This window comes from Festucalex cinctus, chromosome 21 (genome assembly GCF_051991245.1).
Source record: "Festucalex cinctus isolate MCC-2025b chromosome 21, RoL_Fcin_1.0, whole genome shotgun sequence".
In the NCBI taxonomy this organism is placed as follows: Eukaryota; Metazoa; Chordata; class Actinopteri; order Syngnathiformes; family Syngnathidae; genus Festucalex; species Festucalex cinctus.
In genome coordinates, this window is record NC_135431.1 from 8,676,616 (window position 1) to 8,703,838 (window position 27,223).

The 27,223-nt window shown below is 38.3% G+C and overlaps 4 protein-coding genes across 11 annotated transcripts in view; 1 reads left to right on the forward strand and 3 right to left on the reverse strand.

Annotated features, from left to right (window-relative positions):
* Positions 1–2,212: 2,212 nt before the first annotated feature.
* Positions 2,213–3,568, reverse strand: cenpw (centromere protein W). Its single transcript, XM_077510447.1, has 3 exons — positions 3,351–3,568; positions 3,169–3,282; positions 2,213–2,403 (listed from the first exon to the last, which is right to left on the reverse strand). The coding sequence occupies exons 1-3, from the start codon at positions 3,435–3,437 to the stop codon at positions 2,377–2,379; spliced, it is 228 nt and encodes a 75-aa protein (XP_077366573.1). The 5' UTR covers positions 3,438–3,568; the 3' UTR covers positions 2,213–2,376.
* Positions 3,569–3,611: 43 nt separating this feature from the next.
* hddc2 (HD domain containing 2) lies at positions 3,612–7,300 on the forward strand. Its single transcript, XM_077510446.1, has 6 exons — positions 3,612–3,863; positions 4,245–4,366; positions 4,438–4,540; positions 4,600–4,668; positions 4,984–5,122; positions 5,368–7,300. The coding sequence occupies exons 1-6, from the start codon at positions 3,744–3,746 to the stop codon at positions 5,484–5,486; spliced, it is 672 nt and encodes a 223-aa protein (XP_077366572.1). The 5' UTR covers positions 3,612–3,743; the 3' UTR covers positions 5,487–7,300.
* Positions 5,584–16,363, reverse strand: tpd52l1 (tpd52 like 1). 8 transcript variants are annotated; one of them, XM_077510443.1, is made up of 9 exons: positions 16,199–16,350; positions 12,010–12,027; positions 11,386–11,504; positions 11,157–11,305; positions 9,518–9,619; positions 8,416–8,430; positions 8,043–8,081; positions 7,424–7,484; positions 5,584–7,085 (listed from the first exon to the last, which is right to left on the reverse strand). In XM_077510443.1, the coding sequence occupies exons 1-9, from the start codon at positions 16,215–16,217 to the stop codon at positions 6,966–6,968; spliced, it is 642 nt and encodes a 213-aa protein (XP_077366569.1). In that variant the 5' UTR covers positions 16,218–16,350; the 3' UTR covers positions 5,584–6,965. The 8 variants fall into 8 exon arrangements, with proteins under 8 accessions (XP_077366569.1, XP_077366564.1, XP_077366570.1 ...); XM_077510438.1 differs by lacking the exon at positions 16,199–16,350 and adding an exon at positions 13,213–13,564; XM_077510444.1 differs by lacking the exon at positions 12,010–12,027 and having other exon boundaries at positions 16,199–16,363.
* Positions 16,364–17,057: 694 nt separating this feature from the next.
* The window catches only part of usta (uronyl 2-sulfotransferase a), a 45,304-nt gene continuing 35,138 nt past the window's right edge, over positions 17,058–27,223 (reverse strand). Inside the window, exons 6-8 of the mRNA XM_077509886.1 lie at positions 21,221–21,318; positions 20,986–21,143; positions 17,058–20,877 (exon numbers count right to left, since the gene is read on the reverse strand). Coding sequence (XP_077366012.1) covers positions 20,585–20,877; positions 20,986–21,143; positions 21,221–21,318 — 549 coding nt within the window. The 3' untranslated portion in view covers positions 17,058–20,584. The remainder of the gene's footprint in view (positions 20,878–20,985; positions 21,144–21,220; positions 21,319–27,223) is intronic.

Sequence of the window (27,223 nt, forward strand, 5' to 3'; positions counted from 1 at the left end):
AAAATATGCCTTTGAAGTCACTTAAAAATTCAGTGCTAGGATTAAATGTCTACAAGTGCATTGCAATAAATTATGGTGGAGAGTCAAGTTTATTTCAGTAGTTGAACTAAAATTTACTACACAGAATAATTGGATTTAAAAAATAATAAAAATAATTTTGATTATTACAGCTAACAAAAAAAAAAAAAAAAAAGAACATTTAGATGAGAATCAATCAAAACTCAGGGAGAAGCATGCGGCATTATGACACCTCAAATTTGAAGTCCGGATTTTATTTTGTTCAGACAGTAAGTAAAAGCAGCTCGGTTAGACATTTGAGTAAGCCAGGTTTATAAAAAAGGGATAATTGTGATACTTTGGTGCAAAAGGAAACGTTAGCCACGAAGGGAAATTTAAGTACAGATTCATTTCTGCCTTTGACATTGCTTATTTATTCAGTAAATATTTGCACTTGAAAAGAAAAATGCAGATACTATTTTTTTAAGAGCAATATTCATTTTTCAACATTTTCTGTAATTTAAAAAAAAAATCCGTCTTTCTTTTTTTTTATTTAGAAAAAAAAGGATAATGTTCCCAATGGATTGAAATGAAGACTATTATAAACCTTTAGAGATTTACTCACATTTTTCAAACACTGCATTTCCAACGCAACTTTATCAATTTCAACCCAAGATTTAAGATTAATGCAAATATAACTTATTATTCCACATGAAAAAAAAAAAAAAAAAAAAAGAGACATGCTCAAACTTAAACACTGCACTGCACTCCAGAGCGTAGACGTGTTTGTGATAGTATGCTTAAAATGTCCTCTGCCTGCCTGTCTGTCTGTGGATGTGGGCCGATCATATATTACTGTACTGTAAATATACCACATACATCACTCAGCTACCTCGCTAATCATTCCGTCATTTTGACTGGGCTATCCCATCATGTCTTTGTCCCTTCTTAAATACCCTGACATCAGGTGTCTGCTGTCCTAACATGATACCCACCTCCCCACACCACTGACCCCCCCTGTCCATCCTCCTACAAATACGTTCCTCATGCATGAAAGCATCTGTTTTTCCATAGCCTATATGTGTCAAGCCACACAGCAGGGAATTGCTGATGTTCTGGAGAAGAAAAATAAAACTGCACAGCCTTCATTCTTTGTCGTAGAGTATGTCTTGCACGTTTGATTTATCTTAAGAGTAGAAAACTGTTTAAACTGTTTATCGGAGATAAAGGAAAGGAAAATTATAAAATTATATTTTGAATGTTTGACCTCTTTACTACACTTTAAGACTATGTATATAATTTTGTGTAATATATTATTTTGTTCTATGAATTTAAATGTATCGCAATTGGGTAAATAACCATTTTAAAGTTGAGTACTAGCAAGGCCATCCCCAACTAAAATAACAATTGACTTGAGTTCAGGCCTCGCGACCAAATGCTTCATTTGTTTAACAGCACCATCTTGTGGAGACATACATTGCGCATTTAACGCATAGGTGGCGTTCTTAGTGAATTAAGACACATCACAAAGTCAATTAAATGTGAACAAACAGGACACTAGGCTAGTTTACTTGACAGCTATTAAAATTGATCCCATGCTATGAATAGCAGCAGTGGACAACTGGTCCGCCTCACAGCTCAAGCTCAGTGATCAAATCTCAACTTGAGGATTTATGCTCTCCCGGTGATTCTATGGGTATTGCCCAGGTAATCTAGCTTCTCTTCACATTCTCAATAAATGCAGCATGTGATCTTGGTCACAGTAAACCATGCTTTTTCATCGCACCCTGGCTGAATTATTGAAATACACTCAACAAGTCCTCCCTTGACTTACCCCAGCAGAGAAGGCCCAGCTCTTCAGGCTTCAGGCTCTTGCTGATGTGGTAGCAGTGGCATAGAGGTTCGCCAGACAATCCAACTCTCCGCTGTCAGAACCACACAAACTCAGTTAGGACAAACAGTAGTTCAATTCAACTCAAATACATCACATTTAATCTAACTAAGGTTGGGCAAAACTGATTTATCAATGTCGCTAGCATGCTACATAGGACGCAACAAAATGTCAACTCACCTCATCATAGGAAACATCTTGACAAAGCTCCCGACAGGCATCATTTGTGTTGGAGAATGAATTTGGGCAGATTCTCAAACATATCACCCGAAAACATTAAGTACAACCATAAAAGACATGACAGAAAACAGATGTGTCGAGCCATTGAGAAACATAAAAATTTAATTTATGGTTAAAGATATACACAAAATTAAGAAAACAAGATAAGCAACATGTGTTTTCTTGTGCAAAAATAAGGAACAATTTAAGAAAGGGCATGGGGGCCTCACGGTGCCTCAAAACTATGATCATAAATACATGAATGGTCATCATCCTCTGGCTTTTTTCAGCACTCTCTGAAAAAAAAAAAAAGAACAAAGCATAAGTATGACAATTAACATTTAGGCTGGGTTGCAAGTTGCAACTATGATCATTCTTTTTGTTCTACCACGTTTTTATCATGGTTACTGACACCAGTAGTAAAAACTTATTTTTCCGAAGTGGATATTTTGCCGTGACCTGCAACTCACCACTGAGCACATTTGCCGTGAATCACACAAAAACTACAAGTACAAATTATGTGCCTGTGACATGTACTGGCTTGTGGCACAATGGTTAAGATGCGAGGTTGCAGGTTCAAATTCCGCTCTGTATACTTTGTAATGTTTTTTTTACTACAATATCTTGACAACAGCTCCGAGGGTTAAACTTATAGTTAGATTGGTAATGCTTATAACAGCCTATGGTTTAGGCTGGTAATGACGAATAGCAGCCTATCTTTAGTGACAAAACAAAATGAAAACTTCGTGAAAATACACACGAGGGGGTGAACCGAGGCATGAATCACGCCCAGTGCATGACTCGGTCCGGCAATTTACTAACCAGAGCTGATCACGGCAAAATAGCGCTAGCAGGAGAGTTGCCGGTTATGGCAAAATATCCACTGCTTTTTCATTTTGTATACTAAGTACATTTCAGTCCGCACCTTTTTTTAACTTGTACTTCAGTATATGAGTTAAGTCAGTATTTTTACTTGTCATTCAACATTTATATGTACTTTTAGTCAAGTAGACAGCGAAAATCAGTATCTCAATAAAGTGCATTGCGGTGTGCAGAATTACCTTGGCGACTGCTTTGACGTGATGGGGCCTGATTTTTGTAGATTTCTCTTCAAACGCTTTGGTTGTTGCCTCTTGGGCCAAATTGTTGAGGAAAATCAAAGTGAGGAGCTCCATCTACGAACAGTTATCTTAGTAAGCGAACCACGATAGCCTACCTAAAGCGGTCACAAATAGTGCCTTACCATAGCTTCGGACGCGAGCCTCACGTGCATGTTAGTTTTCAACTTTGATTTGACTCTTCCCTTGAGTCCCGGCGGTTTGTTCAACATGACAGAAGAGGTTTTGAAAGGCTGAAAAAGCGAAAAGGGGCGAGCTTACGCTTTCAAACAGCCCGCTGTCGAAGACTTCCGGGGTGAGGTTCGCTGTCTTTCTTCTTCTACGGGTTTGTTAGACTTCCTGTTTTCTCTTTACCGCCTTCCACGCCGTTCAAGTCGAAAATAATAAATTAATTTACAACATATGATGTATTCTTAACAAAACGAAAAGAGATATAAACAAATGTTATATTTATATGTATACAAAGAGAAGGAGATGGAGAATATTTTTTTTTAATCCCGTGTTTATGCTTACATTTCATGGACGGCGCTGTGCCTTATGTCCTCCACATGTATAGCGTAGAAGAAGAAGAAGACATGGCGGCGCCCACAGAGAATATGAAAATGCTCCAATTTTTAAAACTAATTGGCCAGCTTAAAGTAAGTTGAAAGAATAATAGTTAATTATTTACGTGTTCCAATGAATTTCTTTTCATGTTTGTATTTAACCGCACAATCATCCTGTCAAACCTAGTTTGTGTACTTTTGAGTTTGCGCTACAACCTCATTATATCCTTCATATAAGTGTATTACCCACAATAAAATGATAGACTTAAATATAAATGTTTCTTTTAAATAAATTATTTAAGATCCTACTAATAATGTGTTAAGAAGACAAATATTTTTTTGTTTAAAGGACACAAATGTCAATCTAATCTGCCCAAACGCCAGTAGTGCAGTGCAGGCTGTACGTGGCATAGTTGTATGCCACTATAATATGCACAATCAACAACTGTAAGAATGTTATTGTCTTTCTTGTAGAGAGTCCCACGGACAGGCTGGGTGTACAGAAAGGTGAAGGACCCAGAGAGTGTGTCGGACCACATGTACCGCATGGCCTTGATGTCTCTGGTCATCACAGACCCCACAGTGGATAAAGACAAGTGGGTTCATTTGCAGTTTCTTTACTGTCAGCAAGCTATCATTAGTCTCCTCTTTTCCTCTTTGTCCTCAGGTGTATCAAGTTGGCGCTGGTTCATGACATGGCTGAGTGCATCGTGGGAGATATCGCGCCGTCGGACAACGTCAGCAAAGCAGATAAACACCGGCGAGAGGAGGTGAGCGAGCTCCAAAGCGTTACTGATGTTTGTTATTATTAAAATTAATTTTTCTTCAGGCAGCCATGAGGCAGCTATCGAGTCTCACACCAGATGGCCTCAAACAGGAGATCTATGCACTATGGGAGGTAAAATTTAATTTTTACTGGCTTTAGCTTCACACGAGGTTCCAACCAAATAAATTTTTTTTATGCCAATTGTTGGCAGAATAAATTGATAACTGATTAATCGACTGTTTAATTTTTAAAATACAGTGTCATGATTACTTTTTCTACATAATACCACGTCAGATTTTACTGAGCGTTCAGCTCGTTAATGTTTCAAGTGTGAATACAGATATACACTCAGTACTGTTGCCGATATTGATGCGTCTTCAGCGGGGTTAACATTCCCAACAATCTGTTATTTCAAAATGGACATTTTTTTTTTTTTTTGATGTTTAGGAATATGAGCTCCAGAGTAGCGCGGAGGCCAGGCTGGTAAAAGAGTTTGACCGTCTGGAGATGATTCTGCAAGCTCACGAGTATGAAGAGCTGGAGGGAACGCCAGGGAGACTGCAGGAGTTTTTTGACTCCACTCAGGGTGAGTTCAACATTTGCTAGAGTTTTTATATATATATATATATATATATATATATATATATATATATATATATATATATATATATATATATATATATATATATATACCTCACAAGGGTCGCGGGGGGTGCTGGCGCCTATCTCAGCTGGCTCTGGGCAGTAGGCGGGGGACACCCTGGACTGTTTGCCAGCCAATCGCAGGGCATATATATATACCGTATATATATTGATTTTGTGTCTTTGCAGGTTGTTTCCAGCATCCCGATGTGCTCCAGCTGGTCAGGGCTTTGAACGATGAAAGGAGAAGTCACATGAGTGAAAAAAACAACTCTGGGAACACGAAATCTACTTCACATGCATCATGACACACATCTCACAAGTTTTAATACTACAGGCTAGCAACAACAGTCAGCAACGACAAATGAACACTCGTCTGGGAAAACAACACTCCATGCAATTAAGTACTGTATCTGAATAATGTTTTATTATAAAACGAGACCTGAGACATATGAGACCTTCATTGTTTTAACGTTCCGACCACCACAAACAACATTAAATACAGAGATGATATCAAGCAGCCTGAAAATTGGATTGTAGGTTTGTTTTGTAACAGGTTTAAAAAAAAAAACAAAAAAAAAAAACAACGTTGTTACAACCTATACCAATGCATAAAGAGTTCTTATTGTTATATTCTGTTACAGAATCATAATAAATGTATATGTAGTGTATCAATTTGGAATTGAGATATCAAGTTGACCAAGAACATTGTGTACAACAACTTTTTTTCCTCTTCAACATTATCTAATTAGTTTGATGGCTTGATTAGATTGGGCGTTCTCATGGTGGCAGTCACGGGAAATCCTCAAAAAAAAAAAAAAAAAAACTTTAAATGACATTACAGCAGCACAAAATGCTCACAATTAACTTCACATGGGCCATTAGAGAAGACTCAAAACACCATCCAGCATTTGAAAATGGACTTCGTGTGTGCATTGAGATCTATTCGTTACCAAAGAGTACTGTATGTCGTATTAGAGGAAAATGTTTATAAAAAAATATCAAATTCTCCCCAAAATTATTTATTCTTGTAATTTGACTTTAATCTTGAAAATATGCTTTTATTTCCTTCCTCAGATACACATTTAATTCCAAAAAAAAGGAAAAAAAAAGTTTTACATTTTAATCACATGCATTTTTTTCCGCAAATACTTTATTCTTTAATATTACAACTTTACACTTTATTTTTAATAATTATAATAAATTGTAATTGTAATGTACTTTAAATTTCAAGAGAAATCTCAACATGCTTGTAGTATATTTATTCCCAAATACATGACTTTATTCTCATATGACACTCATCTTGAAAATGTGCAATTTTATTTTGAGAAAATAAGACTTTTCTCATGCTATTATGACTTTAATCTCAAATACACATACCTTCTCAGAAAACTACAATTTATTTATCTGTAATTACCGAAAATGTATGCATGTTCAAAATATGTTTTGCTGTCAATTATCATCAAACTCAGGTCATAACTGTGTTCGTCACATCATATCAGGTTATTTACACGTGCATTTTTCAGAGTTAGTCAACGCATACATTGATAAAACGTTTATAATAGCAGCCGATAAATATTGCATGATTATTGTTTCTGTTCAAAAGAAAGCAATTTGAAAAAGTGAGGGGATGACGACTGTAATGTGGCTTAGTGGGGAGGAGAATTGCTGCCAGTCCTGTATGATGATTATGCAAACCAATCATATTTACTATATGTAGTTATATGTACTGTAACAGGTTCCTATAAATGATGTAAATATGAATACTGCTAGTGCTACGGCTCCTGCTACGGCCTTTCAGGCGTGTCCGTCGAGTTGTTTGTAGGCGTGTCCTGTGAGCTGGCCTTTGCCGTGGAGGAGAGGACGTCCTCAAAGCTTCCTCCTGCTCCGGGAGTTCCAACTTTAGTCTAGGAAATACATAAGAAAAATGTGCAATTCTTATTTTTCCTCCATCTGAGGGTACAGTATCAGGGTTCACCCGCTTAGTGTTCGTTTGCACCCACGCTACGTCATCTTTTTTGGAAAGCTTTCCCTGAATACTTTAAACAGTGTATTAACAAGATAAATGTGTATAAAAGCATGTGAGAGGAGTAAAACTATAAAAATGTTTTTATAAAAGGTACATCTCACTTTCACCTATTGCATGTAGGTCTTTTTGAATGTATCTGCTTTGGTAAATGTGGGTTCACGCTACTATTTATTATTATTTCTTTTGTTGTTTTTCATATAATTGTAATACGTTTACCTTGATGCTTGTCACTGTATTCTCAACTTTCTCCTCAAAAGTCCTGAAGCTGGGAGAGTTTCTGGAAAGGAAAAAGAAAAACGCCTTAGTTCATTTTATTTTCTCTACTTTCCACCAATCAACAAAACATCTTAAAATCCTGATAATTGCTGCTTAATTTTAAAGCAGCCATATGTAATAATCTGATGCTAAACATTGTCACTCTCATGTACATGCTACACTGCATCAATGTTACATTTAGTGGTCTACAATATTAGGGGACCCGCCAGGAAACACTTTAGCATCACTGCTAAAGTTAGTGTTCAGAGTTGCAAGTGGTTCTTATAGAAAAAGATACACTTTTCTAGCTCAATCTCTCTATATTACAGCCACTAATGCTGTTTTCTTCAAGCTATTATATGAAAAATGCTAAATCATCTTAATTGAAGCGAATCTAGTGGCAATGCAGCAATACTAAAACTACTATTCAGACTGGACGCTAGACTATGAAGTGCTTGGGCAAACGCTAACAGGATCAGACAACTGCAATTTTCATTTGGCGTGTTCATTCATTAGCTTATTTATTTTCTTAAAAATGGTAACGCACATACACACACATATTGTACATTCACACAATTACCTCATGGCAGGCATGCTCATAGAGTGCGAGATGGAGTAGCTGTCCGCACAGAGAGGAGTTAATGATTAGCTGAGCTCACATCAGTTAGCAGTTAGCACATAGACACGCACATGAAGGCAGATGAGGGGCTTAATTTGTCTACACATTCAAAGAAGAAAGAGGAAGGAGTTCATCTTAACAGTATACAGTGATACCTTGATTCTACAATCATTGAAATGAATTGAAATTCCCCGCCCCTTCACCAAAAAAGGAAAAAATAACCACCACCCCCCCTCAATGTTTGTGGCCAAGAAAACTACCATTGTATTGTATAAAACATACTAAATGAGAATGTACATGAAATAATTTGAAGATAGCAGCTGCAGGTTCTTACCCTATGGAGCCAGACCTTGGAAGCAGGCAGGGGAGGCAAAACGGGAATATTTCATTTAACAGTTGTAAATTAGACTATTAAATATGGTTTCAATAACTACGTATATTAGAGGTTTGTCCATTGTTAAATCGGCAAGATAATTATGGCATGAGAAATTAGCCTTGAAAAACACCACGACAAAAATCACAGCAAAGCTCAATCTAAGATGAGCACTGCAAGATGAAGCTGTGCTGGAATTCACAATTGCACTCACATGCACACGGCATTGAGAGACTTTTAATCACTAATTACATCTTTGTGTCTATATGTAATGTCCTTAAATCTACAATGGGTCAGGCAAAAACACACACACACACACACCAACAGAGACATGCTTTGCAATCACACACGCACATACCTCCTAGGGAATAATAACTGTAGACCAGCCATGCTGTGTGAACATTAATACATTGAGTCTTTTATGAGATAGAGAGAGAGAGAGAGAGAAAGAGAGAGAGAGATAGATAGATAGATACTGTCAGATGTAGTGTTTCAGATTTCAAGTGTTAGTTGCATGCTATTAGCTTAACAAGCTAAATGTGCACAATGTTTTAACTGTTCAGTGTTATTGGCATGCTATTCTACGTGTTAGCTAAACAATTAGCCAGGGTAACCTGCTAACGCTAACATGCGAAACGTTCATGAAAATTCATTCACCGTCACTGCCGACTGTAAAAATCAAATATTAATTTGAACTGGGAGGGCTGTGACATGCAGCGTGTAAATTATGTGATGACTTAAACAAGCAAACTTTAGCTATCTTAGCTTAGCATGTGCTTCAACCAAGTGTTGTTTTTTTGGGGGGGATGTTGAATGCCTTTACTAGTCCTTAGTCATTTAATGCATTTAGGAACTTCATGTAGTGATTATCAGTTTATCTATGTATCAATGGTGTCTCCTTAACCATCATTTCAAACACACTAGAAGAGAAAGCGCCATCTTGAGTTTATCACCTAAAATCCCTGCCGTTGTTATAACTCGTGTGCACCTAATGACGTGTTCAGTGAGTGCCAACGATAGCTGTGTAAGAAAGGAAGCCGATCAAGTGTTATTGACTGTGCACCTCATATCTCCAAACTTTCTGTTGATGGCGCTGCCGAGCGTACTGAACGCCGCCGTGGTCTTCTGTCCCGCCGAGGTCAGTGTTTCCGATGTTCTCTTGTACCTGGAAAGCACATGCTTTGTATAAACAACACAGTGAACCACATAACGGAGTACTGGCATGATGAGTGACATGGAGAATATTGAATTACTACTCTCATGAGTTGTCGCTAGCGGCAGCTCACTTAACTATGAAATGATCCCTAACTTAAATCTGAGACTAGGGGTGTCAGGCGATTTAAAATATTTAATCATAATTAATCACATGACTTCAATAGTTAACTCACGATTAATCACAAATTTTATGTGTTCTAATGTACAATGAAATGCACAATAAAAAGGTTTTCATACTCTAGTTAACATAAAAGTGGAAAAATCTTAAACTAATAGAAATACGGCTGCATCTTTTAGTCATTGATACAGTAATTTCACGATATTTCAAAAAATTGAGTTAAAATTTTAAAGATGTACTGTATTGTAAAAAACAAGTGTAATATTGATTTGTCACTTTTCTGCCACTAGATGACATAATTGCATTTGTAAGACATTGGTGACAGCTCAGTGCAGTTTTCTTTCCATATTAAACGCTATCTAATCTTTAACGTGAAGCAATTTGTGAAATTATGCACATTTTTAAAATTGTAAAATGCGAGTTGACTCCAGTCTCCACAACTATATCCATTATTATTATTATTATTATATGTATTACTGCTAAATTTTGACGTGGACGCGTTTGCTGCGTTGCAACTGGAATTCCCCCAGTGCAGGCTTTCCAAATAAGGGGCGGTAATTAATCACACATTCATCCATCCATTTTCTGAACCGCTTGTTCCTCACAAGGGTCACGGGGGGGTGCTGGAGCCTCTCAGCTGGGACAATTCGGAGCGCCCAATCAACCTGCCATGCATGTCTTTGGAATATGGGAGGAGACCGGAGTACCCGGAGAAGACCTACGCAGGCACAGGGAGAACATGCAAACTCCACCCAGGAAGGCCGGCGCCTGGACTCAAACCCGAGTCCTCAGTACCGGGAGGCGGACATGCTAACCAGTCAACCACCGTGCCGCCCTAATCACACATTTAAAAAAAATAAATAAATAATGGCGTTAAAGGAACTTTAAATGAACTCAAACATAACACACTAATTTTGAAACCCCTATCTAAGACACATAGCTCTGTCTGCGTTTTTAACCACTAGCACTAGTGCTACCCTACACCCGTGTGGTCACTGTGCTTCATTATTGATGAGGATTGTGTGTGTGATCTGCAGGTCGGAGTGCAACCAGAGAATGGGAACATAGCTCTAATGCATTTACTGCTCTACAGGCTTCGTTTGGCTGCAAATCCAATTGGATTTACTGGAGTTGTGCAGCACAGTAGTTGTATTGTACTTTCCAGGTAGGCGTAGCCTTTAGCTGTCTTATCTTAAACTGCTTTGATACATTGATGGCTAAATCACAATGGCTGTGCGTGTCATAAAAAAAATGTGCAAACAGATGGGCAGGTCAGTGTCTGACGACAGTGTAAACAAACACGCCATACTTGATAGCAGATACAGTAGCAAGGAGTGCATACTGATGACTTGGATCTGTTTGCTCTTACGCTGTGGAGCTCTGCATGTCGAGCCAGCCTCGGCTTAAGTTGTTGCGCAGCTCGCTCAGAGGAGTGATGCCCAGTTTGTGCTTCAGGTCGGTGTGCTGCTTCTCTTTGGACGCTAGCACCTGCCTCAGTGTGCTGATCTCATCCTCCAACTGCGCAGGGGCAAAATTAACCGAGTGTTATAATCCAAACAAATATGGAGACATGCAACAAGGTATTTGAGTGTTCGTACTTTGGCTAACTCCAGTTGGATCTCCTCTCGCTCCTCCTCTGTCATGATGGAGTTGCTGAGGTTGACGTCCGACGTCATGTTTTCATCTGCTTCCCTCAGCGGCTCCGAGTCATTAAAACCTGACACGCACACACAGTCAGCATGTGTTCATGTACCACCAAAGGTGAATACCCCAAAAGTTCTCTATTTATGGGGTAAGTTTAGACAGTACTCTACTTCCAACAGTTGTTTACATTGTTTGGATGTTTTCTGAATTCCCCTCGCAGCAAACTGTTACATAATGTCCGGCTGCAGCCTGCTGTGATGTAATCCAGATTAACAGACGTGGATTACGTAGTTGACAGACACATACAAAATGCCTCCAAGCGGCTGTGTGCAAATTGAATTTTGGGCCTTTGTGGCACGAGAACCGTTGAGGCTTCAGTTTAGCTCCGTGTGGAGTCATCCTTAAAATAATGCTTAACATTTACACTTTTAACACTGATATTCTTCAGGCATGAAATTGATGGTAAGAAAAAGCGGATTTGTGATCACATGACATCTGAAATAAATATAATGGCACGCACTTTACCTCTACAACACAAATGCAACTATCAAACTGGATATTTTGGTTTTAAAATGTACCTGAGAGATGTCCTTCATCTTAATGCAGCACAGGGTAGAGGATCAACATTAGTGGCACTTTTGAATACTCGCATGCACATACAAACATCGCTAGTCTGACAGTTAAAGTCGCCATTGAAATGGCCACAAAAGAAGGCCACACACATTAGACAAAGGACAGCACAACAATGGAGGCCAGCCAAGTGAGCATTTGCATTGTGTCTCGTCTTGCCTCGTTCCCCACTTTTGGTGCCATACCCCAAAAAGTGGCCTCATCTTTTAGTTGTTTACAACATGCATTTTATTTTCTTCATTTGTCCATAGTGCTTGTCCACATGGGTCCCTGGACTGATTGCCAGTCAATCATAGGGCACATAAAGACAAACAAGCATTCACATTCACACCTAAGAACAATTTTGAGTTACCAATAAACCTATCATGCATGTTTTGGAATTAGGGATGCACGATAATATCGGTGGCTGATAATTATCGGCAATTATCGACCAATTTGACCTCAAACAGATAAAACAGACAATAAAGAAATCCACCGAGAATAATAGACATGCCACGTTGGTCCATCCGTTCCCTCTCCTATGGTAGTGTTGAATATTTGTGATGTCATGATGCGCGTGACCTCAAATTGATGGTAACATGGCAGTCGCCAGTGTGGGCTTTCGTTACCGCGTCCCCACAAAATATTACCCTCACAGTTTTTTGTTGCATTTTTAAACATGACCGTTTTGCTTTGGCAAAATCAAAATGAGTTACTGGTTGTCTTTGAAGCAGAGATATCAATAAAATCCTTTCCTCACCCTCTTTTTTTATTTGGTTTTCACGCCCCCTAGTTACATGGGCGTTCCAACCTTAGAAATGCAAATGCAAAACATAGTTTGAACACAGTGTTGAGTGGAAGATTTCTGAGTACGTGTGGTCAAGTTTGCAATCATTCGACTTATAGGAGGACTCGAAAGTATATTTGTATTTAAGTTAATTATCCAAATTATTATCAGTTTACTTATCGGTTATCGACATTGGCACTTTATAAATTATTCGTTTATCGGTATCGGTTGAAAATAGTATTATTATGCATTATGCTATTTGGAATGTGGAAGGAAACTGGACGGAGTCTCCGCAGAAAACACACACAAGCGGAGAAAGAACATGCAAACAAGGCCTGAGCCCGGATTTGAACCCCAAACGTCAGACCTGTCGAGGGTTTCTTACCCTGCTCCCCCTGGCACGTGGTTGAGTTAACCCATTCCTCCCCAGGGCTCATGCTGCCCCAGTCCACCACTACATTGTGGGCCGAGGCATAGGGGACCAAAACAAAAACAAACAAAAAAAACATACAATACAGTACAAATTTTCTTTTATCAAAACACCCAACAAATAAAAGGTGGCACATTCTTGGGGAGCAAACAAACATTGTGCAGCTAATGACTGTCCGCATGATCACACTCTTATTCAAGGGAAGGAAATCCTACAATTTTCCCCCAGGAACTACCAAAGGAAACATGCGGCACAAAATCATCACACTTCTGAGCCGTTTAATCTGCTAGAATTGCCGCGTTAGCGGTTTTAACCAAGTCCCCGTGTCGAAATGTCGAGAAGAGGAAGAGTTTTAGGTTTGCAGAAGCTCAAATGTCAACTGTGAGACAATGTATTGCAAGCACTTCCAGGAAATGAAAGCTTTTAATCGCTTTCAAAGCAGGAAAGGTGCAAGTCCAGCGAGTCATGAGGATTTTTTAGAATGAAGTGAGGATATTAAAAGGCGCCACGCCGCCACCGTATGGAAAGTTGGCTTTTTAGGCTTTTAAACAAAAACAGTGGTATCTTGATTTACAAGTGTCCCAAACTTAAAGAAGGACTGAAGTTAAAACAAACAAAAAAAAGTCCAATAATATTCAAAGCACCCCCGCGTGTTATTCTGAATTCCACTGATGGAATAATAATGAAGCAGATGAATCCATTTCTTTTCATCCATATAAGGGGCAGACATTTTGACACTACCACCCTCTTAAATTGACGTTCAATTGCCCTCGGGCTCATAATGCAAAGGTCATGTGACCAAACACAGAAAACAATTGCGCCATAATGAAAGTTAAAAAAAAGCCCAACTAATTATGACGTGGGCATCAATGTTTTTGTTAGGCTTTTACTTTGAGCGCCAGAAGCATGGCTGTCCTATTAAGGTAGATCAGGCTTTTAGCATAAGCCTAAGCGAACCAACACATTTATGTAAAATAATAATTTATTGAAATAAAGATTACTTTATTGTTTGTAAAATAAAAAATAAAAACATGGGAAGAGGACTTTGAAAAAAAAAAAATTGCATATTAAATTGCAATTAAAATATCCAGTCTCCACAGAAAAATCAAACTAAAAAAATGAAAAATCAACTAAACGGCTCCTAAGCTTTAAAAAAAAAAAAAAAAAAAATCCAAAGTTGGGGTACTCATAAGTCAAGCAACCACTGTATGTCTCCTTTAATTTGAAAAGGCCAGATGGGGGAGACTTAAATGTAGCACTTTGAAACGTGTACAGTGCACTCAATTGTTTCGGCCTCCCTCCACACTCCCCTTTTTTTTTTTTTTTTTTTTTTTTTTTGTGGCCTCGGATACCTCTCTGGTCACAAGATTTCTATCTGGGTCATGTGGTGAAGCTAAATCAGAGGCTTGGGGATGGTCATACGGCAACCGGAGTGCAAGACCAATATGTGCATATTTTAGCCCAATAAAAATCGCCCATTCATCTCAGCGTGTGGAAAGTTTGAAAGCTGCAGCTCACCACCTTGTTGACAGGCTGTTTGCCACCAAACAGGGGGAGTCACATAACTGGAATGCAATTAACTAACTGGATCAACAAATGGTGCCTTGCGTCCGGCTGATTTGAACCAACCAAGGGCAGCAATCAGAAGTAAAGCAACACATACAGAAGATAAAAAAAATTATCCAATTGGTCCGGTTCTGTTATCTATGCCAACAATTTGTAGTGACAGGTAGGACAAGGAAATGCTCATCCACTCAATGACAGAGGGTACACAATAAACCTGTCTATCCAGTTTTTGTGACCTCACGGCATACCACCAAGCAAAAATGTCACAATTGAACTTGTTTCCATTTACTCACAAATGAATTTTGTGTAAATCCTGCCTGTGGCTGTAAGGTGCTGGCATAGATAAACAAACATAGATTTATCATCGTTATTATTGTTTGCAGTAATAAATCTTAGTTTTTGGACCAATATAAAATCCCCAAAAATGTATTTTCCCTTTGGATAGTCCACATGAGTGCTTGCAGGTCATGCAGAGATGGGTCTTAAGAGCGAGAAGGGGAAAGGGGGAAAGAAAAAATAAAAATAAAAAAGTTACCGTGTAAAAAACAAAAAACAAACAAATAAATAAATAAATAAATCAGAGAATGGTTTGTTTTTTTCACAAATTTGAAGCCTCTCTTCATATACACTTGGCATTTTTTAAATTTGGCAGACTTGTTAACAAATTTAGAAGACATTAATTTCCATTTTACAGGGACATTAACTGATATATTATTGGATAATTTTCCCAAGATCAGTTTTTGGAGGTTTCCCTCTTCCAACACAAGCTGATTTCATTCTCCAGGATCATTATCAGGCTGATGCAGAACTTGCTGATGAGCTGCTCATATATCAGCTTTGTTGGAGAAGGGAAACATCCCAAACCTGCAGGGCTCAGTCCCCGGAGGACCAAGTTTGCCCCTAATTTCCGGGCAATTGCATAAAATGTGATTATTTCCTGCTGCACACCTCCAGAACGCCACATACTTACTCATGTTTACTCTGTAGAAAGAGGATAAAGAAAAAAACTCGATACAATCACAAACGTTGCTTGTTACTGGCGTAGCCGACGCCGCAAACATGCAGTGAAGTGGTCTCCAGCGCCGACGTCACTTCCATTTCACCTGCACTAGGTTTAATTGTACGCCTTTTCCAAACTGAATGAGTCTTAATCTATGAAACTGAAAATTTAGTCGGCTTTAATAAGAAATACAGTCGTTGATATAAGACTTTTGTCTTTTGTGTCGTACTCGTGGACAGTGTGATGCGTTCACACAAACTATAAGTACTGCTAACCCGAGCTAGATTTACTCAAAACAAACAAATAAAAGGGGGCGGTGGGGGTTCTCTCCACTCAAATACCATTAAAGTAATATATGCAGCAACATTGACTGACCTTGTTGTCTGGTCTCCATGGCTAACTTCCACTCGCAGCCCTGGACACGTCACTGTGTCGGCAGGAGATTGGCACCGGTATCCGGGTCAGTTTGCAACCGCCGACTTCTCCACTGCTTTGCTTGCCTGCTTGTCACGAGATTGGGCAACCAAGAGGTGGGACGTAGCATATGCGCCAGCCAATGAGCGCGCGCACCGCTGGATCATACATCCGGTTATTTCCGGGTACTGCTTTGAGCGCGAGGACGTTCTTTGTTTGTTTGTTTGTTTGTTGTTGTTTTGCCAATAACACTATTCATGTCCTCTTAAAAACAATAATACATATTTATACTATATTTAATGTTGATCATGAGGTGTTTGGAGCGCTATGTAGTTTTTTAGGTATTGAAAAATTTGACAAGGGCAACTCCCGGATATAATTCCCTTTAGCTGCGGTGCTCTGCTGCCCTCTGCTGACTAAAACTGTCATCACATAAACAAACTACTGATGGGTCAGCTCTTCTAGTTCAAGTCAAGTTCAACTTCGCAATTTAAACTTTCTTCTATTTAGCAACCACCACACTCTTTCACTATGTCACAGTAAATAGGGTGGGACAAAAAAATCTGATACGCAGACATCCATGCACAATAATATAATGAAAAATCATGACATTTCAACATATTTTGTTACAAGTTCAAGTTCCCTATTAAGAGTCAACGTTCAATTTTGTTTTATCAATTTAATCCCATATGTTTCCTTTAATTAGAATGGCAAATTTCCAATTTTGAAATTTACAGAATTTTGCAATCATAGCAGTAAGTTCCACCCCTCCCAAGCCAAAGAAAAAGCACACAAACTGTTTTATTTTGAGGAAGTTTATTTTTGGAAGAGTGTAAAATGTTGCAATATTTTTTTGACACTAACTCATCCAAAGCTTCCCGTGGAACGCCAGGATTTTTTTTTTTTTCATAGCCGCCATTTTGGAAAGGATATAATTATATTATTACAACAGTTTTGTCTTTCCTTCCTGAGAAATTGATGCGGAATGCATAGAAATGAATAGAAAATAAGAATAATAAATTAACAGAAATGTGAACACAAAGCAGGACAACTTTGGAAAAGGACCGAGTAAGGTTATCATATACATGAAGGAATAATTTGTTTAGCTGCTGAAGGAAGTCAATTTAGCTAAGATTTAACACTGCAATAAACACATACAGTGTTCACCCCGCTGTATCTCCATGGTTTTAAAGTGATGTATTATTATTTATTTTTATTTTATTTTATTTTGTTTTACAGTATACAGGCACTGCCCTACTTATGAACATTTCGGATATACAAACAATTGTGTTAGTTATAACTTTGTATATACTCTCCGACAGATAAATTTAGAGACAAGCGCCTACAGTGTAGTACCATGTTGTGCTGCAACATGCCAGGCAACACTGAACTCTACTGGCAGAGATGCAGCGTAATTAACAGCAAGAAGAAGAGGCAGAGAAGGTCCCCTACTCAGCTCCAGTAACAGTCGTTCCCACGGTGCAGAGAGGTTATAAGACTGCAAGTATTGTTGTATTCACTGTTTGTATGGGTGTGTTAAAGTAACAGTTGTTTGAAGGTTTATATTCACTATCTATGTTAATGTACGTTAGCCTGTCTATGGCATTTTGCATTATGTTAGCATCAAGCTAACAGGCGTGTTAGACAACATTATTTTACAGTTAACTTCTACTGGGAGTGACGAGCCAAAAAGCAAACGGCTTGAAGTAAGCACACTTCTTATTTGGAGTACTGCGAGCGAGTCTTCTTTTCATTTCTTCAAAGTGATGTTTTACAATAGTCTCTCATTTCTTGACAGCAAGAGGCGCTAAGGAATACTTTTAAAAGTTTTTTTTGTTTTTGTTTTTTAAATAATTTAAGTTGAATTGTGTTTTAATATATTTAAATGTGTTTAAAGGCTGTGGGAGGGCTAAAACTATATATAAAAGCTTTTTTTTTTAAATTTACATGGTCTATTGCAGACTTTATTTTCTTAAAAAATATAAATATCAGATTTTTTTTTTCATGCATCTGCCTGTTATGAATGGGATCTGAAAATATTACTTGTTTTCTTGTAAAATTACTACTTCCTCCTGTAATATTTCAATGTTATCCTTGTCTTAATCCTGCAATTAGGAGATTAAAACAAAAGTGTTATTTTGTAGCAGAAACTCTCAATTTTGGAGTTTTTTTGTTCCTTGTTGCAGTGAAATTACTTGTATCAACTGGACAATCTTTTATTTGTGACAAATTGCTCTGGCCAACTTGAAGTCCCAACAAAGTGAAAGCAAACTCTAAATCTCTGCAAAACTAATTCGGTCAAACTCAGTCATACTTGCGCACTTTGCTGGAATTCTTTGAATTCATAATGGAGTGCATACGGTTTAACCCTCATTTATACCTTTTGTAACAAGAATAATATCTTTTAACAAAACACATGAATCACTCATAGCCGCGTTTCCGCCAAGTGGTACAGTTTGATTTGGCGGTATCTGGTTTGGAATGGTGTAGTTTGATTAGCGTGTGTCGTGATTATGGCAATTTGAGTATTTTTTTCACCCCTCTTTCCCAATACAAGTCAGCAAAGTCTCGATTGTCGGATGCCTAAGATTATCTTTTGCGATTATCATGTGGCGTAGGGTGTGTTGAGAAAATGACATCGTAAATGTTAAGCCTGTTCAATATTTACGATCACAGGCTCTACATATCCCGATAATCAGGCCCAATTTGAGCATTTTTATATCTTCTCAATTCAAAGTCAGCAAAAGCCCGATTTTTAAACTCTGAGCTTCAGGTACCGTACCACAACTGTTAGAAAAGTGTACCGCATGGAACTGAACCAAACTGTGCTGCTCAGCGGAAACATGCTGACATACAGCTTTCGGTCTCTGCGACGTTTGGTACTGATATACATATTATATACTACTCATAAAAAGTTCAGAATATTGGGGTGAAATTTCAGGATGAAACTAAGATGCACAATAACTTTTCCAGGCGAACCCAAATTGTGTAAACTTTGAAACACGCGTCCGACTGTTGAATGTTTCAGTACTTTCTACAAAAATGTATCTGATAAGAAGATGAATGGCAAAATTTATAAGACAGTTAAGAGAAAGTCATGCATTTTAGGTTCATCCTTAACTCCTGTTATGTTGTGGGTCAAACTGACCAATTTGAATGTTAAAATAAATGTTGACAGTAGCTTTTCGGTATAGACTTCTTCTTGGAGTATTATCTATAATCACCATATCCAATAAAAATTGAATTTCTAAACTTTTTTGTTCAAGCATTTTTGTTGCTTAAAAATATATTTTTTTAAAATCTCTGAAGCATGAAATATTAAGTGATGGAGTTAAAGAGAGTTTAAAAAAAATGTTTAAGATTTATGTAACTTATTATTTTTTTAATTAAGCAAAACCCGTGTTAAAATGACCCAAGATTATTATTATTGTTCCTGAGAAAATACAAGAATCAGAAACGTGTAAATGAAGTATTGGTTTGGTTAGTTAAGCAGGATTGCCAAAAACAAAAAAAAACAAAAAATTACACTTTATACTTTTGGATAATTAGTTAGACATGAACCTGGGTGAAAATTGAATTTGAAATTAAGTTTTGTCTTTGTTATCAGGAAGTGTGTGTCCATGGAAAGGTTTCTGACACTTTTGCATAATAAAATATGTCTCCGGGTCATTTTGACCCAGAAACATTTTTGCTGTTCCAGAAAAATGAACATAACAGACTGGTTAAATGAAGGCTTGAATTTGGATTGAACACATTTCTGATACGTTTGGATGACTAAACAGTAAACACACCGCAGGTCAAAGTGAACATTTTTTTTTTCCTCTTTTGATATTGTTCCTCTCAAACAAATATAACAGAAGGTTTCAATTGCACCCGAAAGCCTGATAACCTGAACTTTTTGTGAGTAGCGTGAAACAATTTTGGCACTCTTCTATGCATTGATGTTTGGCTTCTCAGCTTTTTTGTTTTCTAATCTATACACTGACATCAACTCTTCCTTTCCTTTGAGGCTACTCTGTGCAGCCCCAGTCCACAAGTCGGTGCTTTATCTCTCCTGGAGAATACAGCAACAACCGCACCTGTGTTGAAGAACAAGCCGGGAAAACAAGCACAAAAAAAAGGAAAGCCTTGCTTCATGTAGGACCGAATTAAGCGTTATTCCGCGTCACCTTCAGTCAGCTTTTAAATAATCTCGTCCGAGTCGTCTCCAGGGTTGAGCCGGCCCACGAGTCCGGTATCCAAATCCACCACACCTTCAAAAGGGCGCAACTGTCATCGCCCTCAGGCCGCCATCTCCACAGCGGGAGAGGGCTGGTGTCCAACTACTTTAAAAAACAAACAAGTTTGTTATTGATGGATTAGCCAGTTGTTTGCGTCCTCCAGATCGGCGTCCAGCTCTTCGTCCTCGTCCAGGGGCTCGGGAGTCCGGAGGTCCAGCTCCCGGAGGAAGTCGGGCGTGTAGGCGGGCGGGTGGGCGTCCGACTTGAGGCCGATTTTCTTCTTCATCAGGTGGAACTGGTCCCGGATGAAGTTGTAGAATTCGTACTCGTAGCGCATGCGGTGGTAGAGCACCTGCAGCGCCTCCAGGGTGGGCGTGTGTTTGCGTACCGTGCCCGTCATGTTGCCCATCCTCCTGTGGTCTACGTGTAAACACACTTGATCACTTTTTGATAAGAACTCGCAACGAAAAGCAATAATAAATATTTAAAATAAAACAAATTACAATACTGAGGAGGACATTGGCCTACCAGGGCTTTTGTAAATGTTGATCACGCCGGTAAAATAGTGTGGTAGGAGCCTCTCCAACATGAGCAGCACGTCTTCCAGCTCTTCCAAGATGCCCACCAGCAGGTAGTTCTCCAGTACATTCTGTTTGGCCCGGTCCAGCGCCCACGGGCCTGGCTCCCTGAAACACATAAGAAAATAATATTTAAGGCTATGTTCCTGGTAAGAAACGATTGAGGGTCTTGAGGCTGCAGATACCTGCATTTTGGGTGCTGCCCACAAAAGTATGGGATGATGTAGAAGACTCGAGGATTGGAGCACTCCGGGTAATTCTCCAGAATGCACACATTTATGTCCTGAAATTAATAAAACAAAAATAATCATGCGTTGAAGTTTGTGTATTGTCGTTGTCTGATGAAAACCGAAGAAGTTAGCTGCGTTCATATATCACCTGTTGGGCAACAAAATTGAACTGTAATGACTCATTTCTTCCACTAGAGAGAGCTCTGCACCAATAGCTACATTAACTGCCATCCATTCAATTTCACCTTAGCTGCTTTCTGGCTCTGATACGAAGCAAAGTAGCACCACACGCTGATGAAAAAGATTTTTTTTTTTTTAAATAAAAAAATTATATATGTATTTATTATCAACATTTTTTGACTGCCAAATTTAAAGAGCACCTGTTATGTGTTAATTTTTTCAACATTTAATGTTATGAGGATGTCTTAAAAAAAATTATCTTCCTCTTTATCTCATCAGTTAATTACTTGCGTAATTTAAACTGGGAAAAAAAATGAGCCCAATTGTTTGACACGAACAAATATTCTGAACGTCATACGCAAACATTTATGGTGGTCCCTCACAATTTCGCAGTTCACTTATTGTGTACACAATATATCACAGTTTTTATTTAGGTCAATTTATGCTTTTTTTTTTTTTTTATCATTTGCTTAAATAAAAACAGCTTTCTTTCATTCGACACAATCTATTTACATTTTTTAAGCAAAATATAGAATTTTGGTAAATTAAGAAACGTGTACCATAAGTTTAAAAAAAATGTTGACATTTATCTTTTTTTTTATTATTCTTAGCAAGTTAGTGTCCCATAACTGGTGAGCTATTTTATTTTATTTTATTTTATTTTATTTTATTTTTTAAACAGACTACAGTTAGTAAGGCCAATGTTGTGTCTCATTCCTCCATGCTGACGTGATCGGAAAAGTGAAAATAAATTGAAAGTGTGATGAATAAAAAGATTTATGCCCCGATAAGCAGGCAATGGTTGAATTAAACGGAGCCATTCGTCAACGCCAACACCAAGGCCCACATAGTCCATCATCCAGATTACCAGCAGGCAGACGGGCCTCAACCTTGGCGAGGGAGACAAACACCAGGCACAATGTTCACCATGATGCTGTTTCTTTTTATGTGGTATTCCGTTCTATGATACGGTACAGTTTTTTGTTTTTACTTCAGGTTCAATGTCTTGTACTATAAAGGCATTTTTCTTTTTTTCCCTTATATTAGGCATTTATCTTGTAAATATCAACTTCATTTAGACATTTGAAATGATGACCATTGTTTTCATTTTCCGCCCCTATAATCCCATCTTGATTGTTGTACTTAAACTCCTTCCCATTTTGGTGACATGTGACCCTATTCATAAAGAGAAGTAGTTTGTAGTCTTGATTGCTGCACATAGTTCTCGTGCTGCACCATACTTTTAAGGAATCCAGTCGGGGCTCATTTATATACAGCCATGCACGTCAGTCGCACACATACTCACATGCAAACATAACACAACACCCTTCAGACAAGTCATTAGTATTTGGGGGAGAGTGCCAGTGTGCACACTCGGGCTCATTGTCACTGTTCTGTGTGGATTAGCTAGGCCCACTGAAAAGTCTTTCAAAGTGGAGAAAAACAGGCGCTAATCTGTCAAACAGCCTCTCATTGCACTTCATGGAAATGCCAGTGCGTGAATGAACTCAACAAGCAGGGAGCAATGGTGTAAATATCCCTTATTGATTTGTATTTTTTTTTGTGTAGGATCATTCCTTTTAGTTTTGGCAGCACATTCAGACAGCATAGAACATGTTGGGTGTGTTTACATTTTACCTGAGGCAAAAAAGATTAGATTTATGTCACTGGGAGGGAGCGAGCGAATGAGACATTGGAATTGTATACTGCACATGCAATTTTGTTTGCATGATCCAGCTTAAAAAAAAAACAACAAAAAAGAAGATGAAGATAGAAACATATAAACAAAAAATGGTAATATCGCATTCCTTTACAAAACTCGTCAGGTCAAATTAAGGCTTTTATCCAGTATTATCAGGATTTTAACTGTACGTTGTATAGACTGCGTCTTTCCAGTTTCAGCATTATTCTTTTATTATGGCATCATCATGTATTGACTTTATTCTCAAAATTACAACTGTTTTCTCATGATACATTTTCACCAAATAGTTATATGTAATACATCATATGCATAATCTCATATAATGTACTTTTTAGTAATATTACAGCTTCCCTTACATCTTAAATGTTTTTTTTCTAAAACACAAAAAAGTTAAGTTTTCTCATCTTTTTTACATCATCTGCTTAAATTTAGAAATTGTACTACTATTACAGTCATACAATAAAAAATTAGAATATAGAAGTTCTACTTTTTTTTTTTTTTAGTATGACTGTAATATGTTGTCTAAGAATATATTATTCACGTATGACTACTATTTTCTCACAATAAAACTTTATTCCCTTAAATTAGGATTTTTCCATATTACTACAATTTTTTATTTTCCAAAACATATTTTCCTTTAACATTAAGCCTTTGATTGAGTCAACCATCATAAACCGTTCCAAAAATTAGGTCAGACGGCTGCCCAACAGTATAATTTGTCTCCTGGCATACTGGTACAGCAATCACAGAGCATGTAGGTCATATGGGGAAATGCAGTTCTCAGAACCATTTGGTGTTGGTCATGGAGTTCGCCAAAGGGGGGGGGTTACTTTTCACCAGCCCTGTTTAATGTGTACATAGATTATTTATCTCAGCAACTCATAGGCTGTAAAACAGGATGTATGAGTGGGAACACCCTGGTAAATCATCTGATGTATGCTGATGAATGATCCAGCTGGTTTCTATCCTAGCAGTGTTGCGTTTAAATATATGCTTGGCGTATATAGTGTTTGATGTAAGTTTTAATGCCAAAAAGAGTGTTGGTTCTCAATCAAATGTCTGATTAAAATGATATGCACAGACAGCAACACAGGTTATATGCACACTCAATTGTCTACCTTGTAGGGGCAGTAGGGCCTTGGGAGCATCTGTGTTGCAATTCTTGTATGCAAAGCGCTTTATAAATAAAGTTTTGATGTGATTTTGACATACAGTGGCTGGATCTAGATGATATCCCTGCTATAAATGGGACTTCACTGTATATTGATGAGAAACACACAACTCCACACTCAGTAGAGTGCAATCTGTGCCAAAGCAAAACAAACTAATTTGGATGAGTAACAGACTTTCGGATTGTGATCAAGACCCATAGCTAATTAATTCACCTTCAGTTCTTTCTGCAGAGAGACTCCAAACGTCACCGAAATCCGTTTTTGTGTTTGACTGGTAACAAACAAGACTTGTCTGACATGGTCTGTTTACATGTTCATGTGGCAGGTCCTAACGGGGCGCGTGCACAATTTGCATCCAAATGTTGTGCACATGCTGTTGCAGTGAGCGGGCAGGGGAAAAAATGCTCGGCGACCGCAGGAATGTCTCGGCAACACGCGCGTTGGGTTCCCTTCGGTGCCGTTGAGACAGCTGACAGCTTCTTTCATTGACACATCTCGGGTGCTGCCTAATGCGGTCGGGACTCTTTGACATACGCCTTCAAGGACACTTCATATGTTGGATTATTTTGGAGAGCAACGCTGATTAAGATGTGGATGTTGAAAAAATAATTTTGTTTAAAGGCCTCTTTATGTCAGGAGTCATCAGGGATATAGTTCAGGATTACCTCTCACACACTACTGAAACACCCTCACTAACACACACACACACACACACACGCCCCCCCCCCCCCCCACACACACACAACTGAAACACTCCCGCAAACCACTGAAACACTTTCACACAACCTACTGAACCACTCTCACACACAACCAAAATGTTCTCACAAAAACCACTGAAACACTCTCACATTTACAACTGAAGCACTTTCTCACTGAAATGTCCCAACAAAACCACTGAAACACTTTCACACACTTCTGAAAAAACTCTCACACGCAACCAAAATGTTCTCACATGCACTACTGAAACACTGGCATGTATTAACGAAGCACTCTTACATACTACTGAAACACTCTTACCGCCATATAACTGAAATGTCTCACTAGAACCACTGAAACAATCTCACACACTTCTGAAAAAACTCTCACACACAACCAAAATGTTCTCACATACACCACTGAAACACTCTGACATGTATTACCGAAGCACTCTCACATACTACCGAAGCACTCTTACCGCCACCATAACCAATAGAACCAGTGAAACAATTTCATACACACACTACTGAAACAGTTTCACACACAATCAAAGTGTTCTCACAGGAAAAACTAAAGCACTCCTACATATACTACTAAAGAATGTTCAAGAACTATTGAAACACTGTCACACATTCACAATTTGAACATCTCACCAAAACCACTAAAACACTTCTCAGTCACACGCAAGCAAAATATTCTCACAACTACTACCGTAGCACTTCTCACATTTCCCACTGAAATACTCTCACACACTACTGAAATACTCTCACACACTACTGAAACACTATCACATACACGCCTACATACGTACATACATACATACATACATACATACATACATACATACATACATACATACATACATACATACATACATACATACATACATACACAACTGAAATGTCTCACTAGAACCACTGAAACAATCTCACACAATCAAAATGTTCTCACATGAAACACTGAAAACACTCACACTATTGAAACACCCACAAGACTGAAACATTTTGCATTATATGAAAGCATTTCAGGATGATGTGTCAGACCATTTCAGTATGGTCTGAGATGATTTCAGCTGTGCATGAGAGTGTTTTACTCGTGTGTTGCTCATTTGGTGTGAGAACATTTGACATGACTGAAAGAGTTTCACTCATGTGTACAAAACTATTGAGTAGAGTCTGATGGTGTTTCAGTAATGTGCGACAGACCATTTAGAGCATGTGTGTGTGTGCGTGTGATAGCGTTACAGTAGTTTGTGACTGAAAAACGTCAGTAATATGTGTGAGCAGCAAAAAAATAATAATCAGGTGTGCGTGTTATAGTAAAGTGTGTGATAGGTGATGCCGAAATGTGTCTCTGACAACCCCTCATACATTTCGCCTTGAATTACTATTAACAATGGTCAAAGTTGGCCTGAACTGTGTGCACTTCCTTACTTAAAAGAGAATTATATAGCATTATAATCTATGTGACACTTTTCATCCATAGGTAAGCCGGTCTGGAACAACAGGACCTTGACCTTTACCCCCTCAAATGCGTCACCCCGCTGGTCTACATACTTTAATGGCTCGACTCACATGGTCCGAAACTCTGGGGGGGAAAGCAGCGCAATGTTCAATTACTGCCAGTCAGACTCAAGCCAGGATGACAGCCTCTCATTATTACAGCTTCGACTTCTACGGTATATTTGTCATCCCATAATATTAGGGTTGTTAAATTGCTAAGTATGAGTGATACAAAGTCATTTCTGACACAAATGTATCCCAATACAGGAGTCGTGATATTTGATTTGAGCATATAGGTAATGTACTGCAACAGATACAGTACAATGTTTGCCTTGTTGACAGTAGCTCAATTATTATGCGCCATTTTCTACCTCTTTGTCTGGTTCAGCAGCACAAAATGAGACAAAACGCCTTCTAAACAGGTCTGCAAGGCACATGTCGCCTTTTCATGTGGTCAAACTCAAATCGGCTCTGTAATCGAAATCAAAGTCAATCTAATTATTGGGTTGACGTCGGGCTGCTTTGATGTTAAAACGCCACTTCTTACAATCTTCAAAATAAACCAGGTCCTATACTTGAGTTTGAATGCATGTGGCCACTAATGTGCCAATCATCTGATCTATGTGGGAAATGTTGAAATGTTTGTTGTTATGTTACTGAAGCATCAAAAAAAAAAAGAAAAAAAAAAAAGAATATCAATCTGTTG